Below are 12,365 nucleotides of genomic sequence, written 5' to 3'. Positions count from 1 at the left end.
ACCCTCACGATAAACGAGGAAATACTCTACATACCTTGGCAGAAGATAGACTTACATATTATATAAAAAGAAAAACTTTTAAAAAAATGGTCAAGTATAGTTTCTTTGTTGCCAGAACTCATTATATATATATGCTTTTTTACATAACATTTGAGGTATATCTCTTTCTGTTTATTTGACTTCTAATGGTAATTTTTTTAAAATTTTGCTTTAATTTCTTTATGTTAAAATAAAGTTTCTTAGTAAAAAAAAAAAGTAACTAAAAGTTTTTTCTAAAGTGTCTTAACACAGTGGCTGTCAGAGCTGGATAAGGTCCTTCATAATTGCCCAAATGAGGACTAGAAATGAAGATAAAGAACTTTTAACCTCCCGATGTTACATCATGAAATAATGCGAGTTCCTCTTCTGCTGCAATGCTTACATGTGCTTGCTTCCATCACCACTTATGAGGCGGCATGAATTATTTATCAGAAATTGTCTTGCTTTTACCTCCCAAAAAATGGTAAAGGTGACAAATGCAGACGGAGTTTGCAAATCTTTTCTTCTTCAATTCCGCTTTCTATCAAAGGAAGCCTCAGTCCCGGGAGAATCTGTTTAGAGCCGGAGAATGATTCCTTCATCATTTGCTGCCAGTTCTAACAAAGGATGAACCTACGCGTGCATTTCAATGAGGCAGGCGGCGCCCAACTGTAAACACAAACCAGAGTCTGTTCTTTAAGAGCAAGAAAGAGCAGAATCTGTCGATCCCCCTGAGCGGCATTGAAAAACGGCAACTGAACGTTTCCTTTCATGTGCGTTGAATTTCTAATCTATCTTTTTAAGACGGTATATTTCAGGTAAAGTCTGTTTCTTTCTTATCTTCTACGTTCTTAAGTGATCACTTTCAATTTAAAAAAGTCACTGCAAACAAGCGTAAACACGCGTTTTGGGATAAAACTTGCAGCGACTGACCATGTTTTGCCCGGTAAACCAGCTGAACTTTGACCAATCAGGGACTTGGATTTGACGTATAGATGGCGTTTTTTTAAACTAATGGAAGTACCAACCGTTAGAAAATTGATTATGGAGGAGAAATGAATAACTGCGGTTAATCATCAAGTCTTTCATATATCGCAATAGAGCTGTAAAAGAGAAAGCCTGGACTAGATTCGAGAGATTTGCACTGCTTGAGACATTTCGCACCAAGCCTCTAGCTGTAGATATTTGTGCTAGTATCAGGTAGCAACAGTCCAGTGTAAACACGTATGCTAAACGCTTTGAAATTTTTAGATTTAAAATAAACATAACAAGAGTTATGACCCATAAATGTGATAAACGTGTGTAGTTTACTGGAGCTTAGCCTGGTTTTTATTAGATATTTTTCACATTGTTTTGACAATCGTCTTTTTTTTCTTTGTGGATTTTTACATTTTTATTTTTTTCTCCACATTTTTTAACTTTTGAACAAAATATAGAAAAACTATTTGATTTCAACTATTGTGATTTTGCAGCAAAAAAGACTAAATTTACCACTTAGAATTGAGTTTTTGGAGATTTTCAGGTACATTGTGAAAATGTATCTTTGAAAAAGGAAAAAAAGAAGAAGAAGAAGAAGAAGCTAAGGTCATAATAAAAAGATGGATATCAAGAATTATCCCAAAAATATTGTAAAGATAAATTAATAGAGTAATAGATAAAAATAATCATGGGTTAAGTTACTTTAAATCTAATCTGGGTTGACGTCTCTGGTGTCGGTGCAATGGGGTGAAGGGAATCAGGAGGAAATGATGAACTTCAGGAGGAAGAATGTTACAGTCCACTTCAGAGGATGCAGAGATTATAGTTTGTTTTTTCAAACCTACCATGCATGCATTTAGACCCAGGAGTCAACAGGCTGGGGCTTAACATCACAAGCGTCCACCAGACTGACCGCAGGCCTGTTACTCCTGATATAGTGTTTCCTATTTGTGTCATTCTGCAGCCACAGGACAGGTTAGGAGAAAAAAAAACAGTCAAATTAAAGAAAAAGTAATATAAAAAAAAACCATATTCCACAAATCCTGTCATACTCATGCATTCAGGATGAGAGAAGCCAGAGTTAGTTTGCTGCAAAGAGGTCAGAGTGATTATAAAACAGCATTTTTAAAACATGCAAAAAAGTAAAAGGAAGTTTCCACAGCCAAGGTGCTTTAAAAGCGGACAGAAGAGCACTTTTGGGAAGCACAGACGGCGGTTTGGAGGAGCGCTAGAGGGCTCGCACTCTGATGACGAGCACGAGTGCTTGTTGTGATCAGCGCTGTTTGCAGCTTCGCTTGAAGTGTCTGTTCTTTTCAAGGCGTAACTTCAGCTTTAACTGCTGCAGCGACATTTTACCTCAATGTGACTAAAAAGCGAGTCAAGTAAACCAAATTAGTGTCAGTGCGGCTCTTTGCTGTTGAATGTGATGCTTTCATGGAGCAAATGACAGAAAAATCTTCGGAGATAAACAGCTTTTTTTCTTTTAGATTTTTTTCCACCTCTTAGTGGCTGTAGTTATGTTTATAATAAACAACTTATTTTTAAATGATAAATTATTTAGTTTTAGCATTTTAATTTTATTTTGAAAGGCAAGACAAATTTGCACATAAATCCTCACTCAAATTACTCCTTAAAATACTTTTTTTTTCCCCCCTCCAAAAAGTTTCTTTCAAAAAATTTATTTATTTAAACAATTCTGGGCCTAACCTTTTTTTCTTGTTACACTGCAAAAATAGCCCTCCTAGAAGTAAGTAAAAAAATCTCAATATATATATAAATAAACTATTCAAATAGGCAAAAAAATAAGAAAAAATACCAAGAATTCTTTAAATTTTAGTCACTAAAAACATGTTTTCTCAAGCTAAGATGATTCTGTGACGGAGAAACTTTCTTAATAAGATTATTTTGTAAAACATAAAATAAGAGTTATTCCAGAAACAAGTGTCTTTCTACTTTCTGTAGAGGATTCCATTTTTGCAGTGTGCAGAAAGAAAAGGACAGTAAATAAATGCACATGATACATTTTAAGAAGAGAATAGTTTTCTTCCATGAATACACAACAATGAGAAAGAAATTTAATTTTGTCTGGATCCACCAAATATCTACGACAGAGTATTACAGGCACTGTGAAAGAAAAAATGATACTAATATACAAGAATAAATTCATAAAAGAAGGGGAAAAAACTCAAAAATATACTAGAAAAAAGTTGTAAAATATGAGACTAAAATCAACATTTTACGAAAATAACGTTGTGAAATTATGAGAAAAAAAGTCCTAACTTTAGGGAAACAAACACTTAAAATTATAGGAAAAAGTCAACAGTTTATGGGAATAAAAATCAGAATTTTACAAGTAATAGAATTCCACATCCTTGGAACATGATATTAGTACTTGTTTTGTTGTTGTTGGGTTTTTTTGTTTGTTTTTTTAGTATACCGTCTTTTGTCTAATACTTTAATCTTGTAAATTCTCAATTTATAAAATTGTAACATTATTCTTGCAAAGATATGACTTTTTTCCATAATTTTATGACTTTACTCTTGTAAAATTACAACTTTTTGTAATGGTACGACTTTATTCTTGTATATTTTGACTTTTTTTCACATAATTCTAGAACTCTGGATAAATGTTTATTTTCATGGTCGCCCCAATATGTCATTGTAAATATATAAGTTTATGATTAAGGAACAAATTTAACAACAATAGAGCTTTGATAGCTGAATAAACACAACCAGATAGAATAACTGGAAGCTTCATTTTTCTTAATTGCCAGATGTAGTTAACGTTTCTCCTTTTACTCAGAGGATTTAGTTGAGCTGCAAAAGTTAAAATCAGCTTTTCCCCTTTTTTCTGAAAAAATGTAGATTTTGAATAGCCACAAAAACTGCTAAAGTCCAAATTACATTAAGTTTTAAGTAATTTTCTATAGTTTTTGTTTATTAAATGTAGTTTGACACAGCTGAAGAAGGCAAACACATTTTTACCAATTTAACTTAAACAAAAAAAATAGATTTTTTTATATAAAAGAAACGTGAAAAAGTTGTATTTTTCTGTGTTTGGTGCAAAGTTGCAGATTTAGAGAAAATCCTCTCCTTTACAAACTTTTAAACATAAAATCCTGACATGTTTGCAGTTCCTTTGGAGTAATTTGACATGTCCGAAATCCTCCAAGGCTCTCATTACACACTTTGAGTTTGGATTGCCAATCAGCGTGACAGCAAACAAGCAGCAGTTAGGCCTGTCGGTATGAGCAGATGACCTCCTGATAATTCCGCCGTCTGTTTATTTCTATCATAAGTCTCCTCCTCAAGAAGGACGCCTGTACTTTTAATTAGCTTCACATTAATTACTCTGCAAACTGCCGGAGCTTACACTCAATTAAGCAGCGTCTCACAGATCTGGGGAAGTGCAGAGGAGAGCTAACAGCGGCAACATTAACTGGGAATGACAACTTCCTGCCTCTTTCAAGAATCAATAGGATTAAGAGCCTCTAATGAGGGGCCACCGCAGGAAACGTGGAAAGAGAATATGAAGATTTCCCCGGGACATTATTATTTCATCGTCTGCTCCTTAATCCCACACAAGATCAGAGGAGGCCTGCTTGTACCTTTAATGGCTCTCGCTCCGTCAGGTCCGCTGATCCGTCGGCCGTCTTATATTTGCAGTCCTTGTCCCTCTGGTCAATGGTGGAGTATCCGTCTAATGAGGTCAGAGAACAATGGTGAGAAGATCCTCACTGGTTCTGATTACAGTTAAAGAGATGAAAGAGGTGTTTGTCTGCACGATTACAGATCAACTATCCTCTATAGATTTACTTTTTAAAAAAAAAAAAGTTTTTTTTCTGTGTTTTGTGATGCTTAAACTGACATACTGTATTTCTATTATCAAACGTTGTTTTTCTGAGCAACTCAAGGGTAACATTTTTTCTAGATTGGTGTCATTTATTTCAACAGCAGCTGATGGGACTTCAATCACTTTGACTGCTCAGATGATACAAAATCATTTTTTACAGATCATTTAAAGTCAATTTAGTCAAACGGTTCTCTTTGTTCAAAGCTGTACTAGAAACTTTAAAGACTTTATTGAAGTATTAGCCTAGCAGAGATCTGTCACTCAAAGATCATGTGATCAAAACAGCTCCAGTCACACACAAATATGAAAATATCGATTTAAAGACTGATGAAAATTGTGTTTTTAACATGTTCTTGTGGCTTTTTTTCTGATGCTGGAGGAAATATATGAAGAAAATTGACTTCAAATTCAACTTTTAAGTATTTCTTTGTTCCTGATTAGGTCAGATGAGAATCTATACTGTCACAATAATTTATCACCTTAACTAGAAAACAAACACTGTAGTTCTGGAAAACTGCATAGTGCTCGACAAGCATTCTAAAACAGTTAAAAACATGTTATTATTGTGTTGTGACATTTATCTCGGCAGCACATACATGTACAAAATGATCCAGAATCCTCTTCTATAAAAACACAGACAGCAGCCTTCGTGCAATAATTAGAATTTTTACTTTTAAATCAATAAAGAAGTTGCAAAAGCATCCCAGAGGTTGAGAGAAAAAAGATAGTTGCATATAAATATATATTAAAAATAGCTGAAAAATATCTTTAGAAAAGGGTCGTGTCTGCAATTTTGACAACATGAAGAAACTCTCCTTTGGTAAACTAAGAGCAAAGAAAATCCACCATAAGATACATGATGCAAGTATTAATGGAGATCAGTTCTGTTTAAAACTGAGTGAGGGTCTTTCATTATACATGTTTGAGTGTTTTCACTCTTTATATTATGAGCTGTATGACTACATATACTTTAGTTTACTAATCAAGATGTTGAATCCCAAAATGCATCACTGGAAACCTGAGCCAGATCACCTATAGGAATTTTAATACATTTGCTTCAGTTGAATCTTCTACCATCACCAGATCATTCACTATGAATCCACTAAATAGAAAACACACCCAGATGAGCACAAACAGACTAATGGATTTACCTTGGTTCTTCTCCATCAGGGGCAGGGTGGTGTCATCATAACCCGGTTTGCCGTTCTTTGTTGCTTTCGGGGTGACTGCAACAGTGGGCTGAGAAAACAAGCAGAACACAAATAAATACATTTCTATTTACAAAAAGAGGGCTTTCTTGAATCAGAGTTTATTGAACAAACAAATGAATTATATTTGTTTCATCATTTCAAGACTTTGGGTGGATTTGGTTTATTTCACTTAACTTTGGATAAGAGATTGATGTCTTTTATCATAGATTTAAAATATTCTTTAAATTTATGATCCTTGTTTGAAACTATGGAGACATTGGGACACTTGGTCACCAAAACTAGCATTTAATTTAGTTATGTTCATCTAACTGTATTCATCCACTAAAGCCTTAAGACTCAAACAGACTCCAACTATGCTCATCATAATTTCTGCACCGCTAATGTTAGCTTAAGGCTATAAGCTCACGCATAAGCGTGCAAACAGAGATCTCAGTAACGGGGAGGACGTGGAGTTGCTCTGTCTCAACAGTCCCGTTGTTACGGCTGTGGCCATATTTGTTTTTTTTTTTTATCACTTTTTCTACGTTGTTGTGTATTTCTGTCAGAGTGGGACTTCTGTATTGTTGTGGATCTTTGTGTTGTGTCTTTGTTTATTCATTTCATGTGTCCTATTGGACCAAAGCTGGTGGAGCAGCCTATGGAACCACCATGAGGACCTCCAGCCCATGAGAAGGAATCGGGGCTGCAGAAAGTCTCTACTGCAGCTTGGTATTCTTCTCCACCCGCTTTGTAGTTTGTGTGCACTTGTAGTTTTTGTTGTGGTTTTGTTTTTAGTCCCAGTCTGTTGTTCAATGTTTGGAGAGAGTTAGTTATTTTAAGTGAAGCTGTAGAGGTGAACTGCCATTTTTTTTAGTATATATTGTCCCTGTTTATGTTAGTCTAGGGAGGTCAGTGTTGTCATTCTTTTAGCCTTTTGAGGTAAGCTTCCTGAAAAGATTTGTGGGAAATCTGTGGGAAAAATCCATATGGAATACCTGCGTCTCACCTACTTAAACCTTACCCCGCGTGTTGTATAAGTATTCACTACGACCTGTCGACTGCAGCATGCCCATAGAAAAAAGGAGCATGAACATTTTTACTCTACGGGTTCACTGAGTGGTCAATAACCTTAAAATTTAGTGTGGACCACCTGAGTTACCCGTACAGGTTTGTCACCCACAGACAGCACATATCTGAGGCATTTTTTTGCCAAGTAGTTTTATTAAAAGAGCATGAAGTCAGAGACAGCTCTATACCTGGAAGTGGGTCTTGTTCCAGCCGTCTTTAGTCAGAGCGTTCCTCAGCTCCTTGTAACTCCACACCGTCTGCAGCACATGGGACGCTGCCTTTGTTTCTCGTGCCGATTGGCTGAGAGAGCAAGTGAAAAAAGTTAATATAAATAAATGAAAAAATAACAATGCTTTTCAAGTCAAAAACTTCATCCAAGCCCAGTGTTGGTGCGCTCCTGCTGCTGCATCAATCACTTCATTCAAAGACGCCGTGTCCCCTGAAAGCTCGAGGTCTGGTTTTTAATTCATAACCAGATGAGCGCACATTTCCTTTCATTAGCTACCTCTGAGCCACCAGCATTAATTAAAAATGTAGGGGGGGAGTGGCGGTGGAGGTGGGTGGGGGAGGGGTTCACATCAAAGAAAGCCACTCTCATGAGTCTGAGTGGAAACGCCAGCATTTAGTCAGCGTTGAAAATGAATACTCGCGCTTGTTAACAGCCCCCAGTCTGATCAATACGCCGCCACACAAGAAGCAGCCTTTGGAAAGCAGCACTGATCTGACAGGGAAGTCGTGATGTGGGGCCGCTTTAGCCGCGTGACATTTCAAAACAAAAACATTTTGTGTATTTGTAGCAGCTTTTCAGTAAAGTCTCTGGTGGTAAACGCCTGCAGGTTATGAGTGGTGGAAGGAAATAGAGTACATATGGACTGTTATATTGTGGAAGCTTTAGCCATTAGGACACATTTTATTACCCTTCATGAATACCAATGAAAAGCTTCATTATTTAACTAGCTTTAGAGCTGTGACTGTTATGCTGAGAATAATGTTACCAGAATATAAAAAAGGTTATGCTTCTAATATCTACATATAGACTCGTTTTTTGCTTTATTAGCTGAGCATAACAGTAAGGATGAGTTTGAAAAGCAATTTACTGACTTTGATTCAATTTTACAAGGCGGATCTATGAAATCCATGTATCCAATTTGTATAGCTGTTTAGTATTTGTAGTCAGTTTTTGGCATAAAATGTAAAACTTTAATAAAAAAAATCATACAAGTGTCTTGAGTTGTCTGAGTTTTTGTGACAAAGCGGAAGAGTTACAGAAAAAAAAAAAACTGTGAATATGTGAAACCGCGAATACGCGGGGGAACACTGTATTGTTTAAAAAAAAAAAAGTATAGTAACTGGCAATCCAAACTAACAATTTTGATTTGTTCTGTTTTAAGCTTTATTAAAAGTAAGGGTTGAGGTTAAGGTTAGTTATAGAGTTTATGCTTCTGGACAATGATGTCAGGCGCCATCTTGTCTGCAGTCATGTCCCTCTCAATAAAAGTGGTTTTAAAATGGAAAAGTATATAAATGTTGATAACAAACTTAATGGATTTAATTAACATCAAATAGAATCAATTATTATTCTGGCAATAATCTGCAGCTACATTTACGTAAGCAAATTAAAAAAAAAAAAAATCTAGTCTTGTATATCCCCGGGTAGCAACTTTCTGTAGTTGAATACATTTGGTTTAGAAAAAAGTATAGTATATCCTATCCGACCTGGTCCTGTTGATGGCGACCAGCTTCTCGATGGCCTGGGCTTGGATGAGCGAGCGGGCGTTTTCGGAGCTGTCTGTAACGATCTCGTGGATGGTGTTGAGGATGGCCACCACCGTGTCCTCCTCCAGGTTCTTGGCCGGCCGCTGCTGACCGCTGGGCAGATTGCTCACCAAGTCTCGCATGGCATAGCTTCCTGTACAGTGAAATATTTTGTACAGTTTAGAAAAAAAGGGAAAAAATACAAGACGTAAAAAAAGGAAATGGTTGTATTGGTTCAACAACTGGGAGAATAAATTAACTTTGCAAACTTTGGGGCTCTTTATGATGTTTAAAACCGGAGATGTTGGTCGCGACAACTAATGAACACACAGTTGTTAATTTATATAAATACATTAACAGTTAAGAGTAGAAAAAATTTCAACACTGGAGACATCAATCTGAAATCCAGTCAACAGAGAGACAAAACATAACAATGCCCTTCACTAGTGTCAGTCTGAAGAGTTTAATAAGGTTTTTTACCAATCAGGTCTTTGTTGCGGCGGTCAATGGAGAGGTTGCGCAGGGCGATGGCCACAGCTCGGACCACCTTGTCAGAGTCGGAGCGCAGCAGCTCCACCAGGACGGGAAGACCTTTCTCCTTCCGCACCGTGGCTCGGATGTAGTTGGACCACTGCGGGGGAGAATGTAGGCTGTGACCTCCATCCATGCATGCAAACTCAGCCTGTCAGTCAGCTTGATGAGAGCTTCTTCTCCAACTGTTAACTTCACACAGTGGAAATATGAACAGAAGTGTGATACAATTTGTCCTAATTTAGACATCAATGGACGTTACTTCTTATTTTTTGTGACATGAAATATTAACTTTGACATAAAAGGATTTATCTTTGGAGCTTTGCAACCCCTGGAGATGTAATTAGGCAGAGGACGAGCACTGATGAGCCACTGGGTGGCAGTAGTTAGCTATGCAGAAACAGGTCAATAAAGAGAGCTAAAACAGAAGCCACATTATTCTTTCAGAGGGAACGTTTATCCAGCTCACAGATTTGACATTGATGTGTTATTGCCACCATTTCTGGTCATCTTGAAGGAGGAAAAACAACCAATTAAAACTTTATTTTGCATCATATCTTTAAGATAAAAATCTGTATTCTTGAATCATTTAGGAAAACTAGATGAGTGAGTCCAACAGCTGCATGTAAGCTAAAATAAATGTGTTTTATGTCTTTTTAATTCTTGAACCAGAAGGGCTTAATGCTACTAGAAGAGGAAATAATGTGCTAAAGAGAAGCAGCTTTGTAGCAATACTGCAGTGAATGCTGAAAAACACAGGTGGGGGGTTCATGCTTGAGGTGCTTAGCGTAAACTGGCACTTGAACAGCGAGCCTTTCCTGTTGATAATTTACTGCTGCCCGCAAGCCACACGAGTTCTCTGCTGCTCAGCAGTTGCTGATTGGAACAGATATCCTCATTATCCCACACGCACCAACCATGGTCCTTAGAACCATTGAATCCAGTAGGAAAGATATCCAAAATGTTGTGGAGACTGCCAGAACCTGGACTCGATGATGATCTGGTGTACAAGTGGTGTCTCAAGCTCTTGCTGAAGGAGTATCAAAGGAAGAAAAATCAACCACCAATGAACAGCTTAGGACCATCACACTGCTTGTTGTTGAGGGAAAGATTTTCTTCAGCATCCTTACCTGGAGGCTATCAAACTACCACCTAATGAAACAATACATCAACACCTCAGTGGAAAAGGGAGGAACACAATGTTGAATTGATAAGTGGTAAGAAAGGCTTAGGAAAGCAAAGTAAACCTGGGGGTCCTTTGTCTGGATATCCTACAAGTTCATGGAGGTTGCATTGTAGAGGCACCATATCAGAGTGACATTAGGGTATGAATTGTGGGTTATTACAATAGTTATTACAGAGTCACATCTGAGTGGCACTACCCAGTAAAATATATCAGCCCTAGATCCACCATATCAGTGATCTTCTTTTTTATTGCCTAGAATATGCTGGTCAGATCAGCTGAGCCAGTATGTAGAAGAACCAAAACCAAGTTTGGAATCTAACATCGTTCCATCAAAGTATTTATGGGTAATTCGCAATGACAATATCAGTACCAGGATGCAGATAGGTCCTGTAAGGCAGGGACTATGAGACACATTCGTGCTTGTTTTCCAACATACCCTGCTCTGGCATGCTGGACACACCTGATCCAGGTAATCAGTTGTGAGTAGAGCAATGATATCTGGAAGACATAGAAACACATCAGCCCTGAAGGGCTGGAGTTCCTCCCCATTGCTCTAGGGATTGGAGAGGTTGACCCCCTCAGTAAGGATGCCTTTCAAATCAGAAAAACACAAGTCAGGGAGATGCTTCAGTGCAGGGAATCCAAGGACCCAGGACTATGTAAAGCAAAAAGCACAATAGGATTTGACCAAGTACAAGAATCATGGCTGCATTTTTTAGAGAACTGGGGGGTTCAGAAGGACTATGGACTCTTCCAACAAAATCACTACAGCAGACTGAGAGCCAAGGAAAGATAGGGGCTGGTGGAACAAAGAAATAAGGGCAAGGAACAGCATACAAGTCAAATAGTAAGAGGGCTCATAAACTAGATGGTGTTATGCCTTGGAAAGAGACATCTCAAGCTGTGGAAGTCCTACCACATCCAATTTCTTTTACAGTCTGTTCATGATACTTTGCCAGGTCCATCAAATTTCAATATCAAGACACCAGCATGTACCTTGAAACCAGAGAAAAGAAATGCCAGAGCACATTTCTAGTACCAAACCTAGAGCACTTAAAGATGGCTGCTACTTCTGGAACCATGAACAGGTGTTGAAGGTGGTTGGTAAGTCTATCTCGACTGCCAAGTACCCAGGACTAGTATCCTCCCTCCCGATCAGTAGCCCAGACAGGCCAGTTGGGAACAGCAAGTGAATCGAATTTGTGGTAGAGAGTTGGAGATGTGAGTAGTAGGCCCGTTGAGATAGGGGAAGCGGCTTTGAAAGAAATTCATTCTGCAGGGCCTAAAGCTTCCTAGAAACTACAAGGCAAGGCAGAAGAAAATCTATCAGCAAAGAAAGCTCTACAAAAGCTGTGAATAAGGAGGGTCAAGGGTCAGGGAAACACTTCTTGGGCACAAGTTAGTAACTGTTCAAGTCGCCTGTCTGATGTTCAAGGCCGTGACACTAGATATTTTCAGTAATGATGTGTCCAACAAAATGTATTTCCTGGTTTACATGAACTTCTATGTAGAGAAGGGATGTCCAAAGTCTGGCCAAATGTGTCCCACATTCACATTTCTTCCAGCTCCTGTCAAAAAATCACCCTCAGGACTTTTTAAGATCTGCATGTACAATTTCTTGATTATGATTGGCTAAATTACGTTAGAAGCCCTTGTGATCCTGTGACAAGAACTTGGCGAAAGATGGCCCCTCACATAAATTTTACCTCACTAAATCTGGTCCTTTTTGCAAAACGTTTGGACCCTCTTGCTAGAAGGGTCCTAAAGTTCTCTACAAATTATATTT

General features: G+C 37.8%; 1 protein-coding gene across 12 annotated transcripts in view; it reads right to left on the bottom strand.

Annotated features, from left to right (window-relative positions):
- The window catches only part of arvcfb (ARVCF delta catenin family member b), a 257,678-nt gene that overhangs the window by 3,702 nt on the left and 241,611 nt on the right, over positions 1 to 12,365 (bottom strand). For 10 of the 12 annotated variants that reach the window (XM_024275027.2, XM_024275031.2, XM_024275032.2 and 7 more), the window contains 6 exons: positions 9,343 to 9,493; positions 8,824 to 9,016; positions 7,296 to 7,407; positions 6,001 to 6,088; positions 4,605 to 4,696; positions 1,842 to 1,954 (listed from right to left, as the gene is read on the bottom strand). In XM_024275027.2, coding sequence (XP_024130795.1) covers positions 1,853 to 1,954; positions 4,605 to 4,696; positions 6,001 to 6,088; positions 7,296 to 7,407; positions 8,824 to 9,016; positions 9,343 to 9,493 — 738 coding nt within the window. In that variant the 3' untranslated portion in view covers positions 1,842 to 1,852. Of the gene's footprint in view, positions 1 to 1,841; positions 1,955 to 4,604; positions 4,697 to 6,000; positions 6,089 to 7,289; positions 7,408 to 8,823; positions 9,017 to 9,342; positions 9,494 to 12,365 lie in introns of those variants that run through there. The other 2 variants (XM_024275037.2, XM_024275042.2) reach the window with 2 other exon arrangements.

This window comes from Oryzias melastigma, linkage group LG9 (genome assembly GCF_002922805.2).
Source record: "Oryzias melastigma strain HK-1 linkage group LG9, ASM292280v2, whole genome shotgun sequence".
Lineage (NCBI taxonomy): Eukaryota > Metazoa > Chordata > Actinopteri > Beloniformes > Adrianichthyidae > Oryzias > Oryzias melastigma.
Note: the sequence above shows the minus strand (reverse complement) of the source record. Positions and strands in the feature narration are given on the sequence as shown.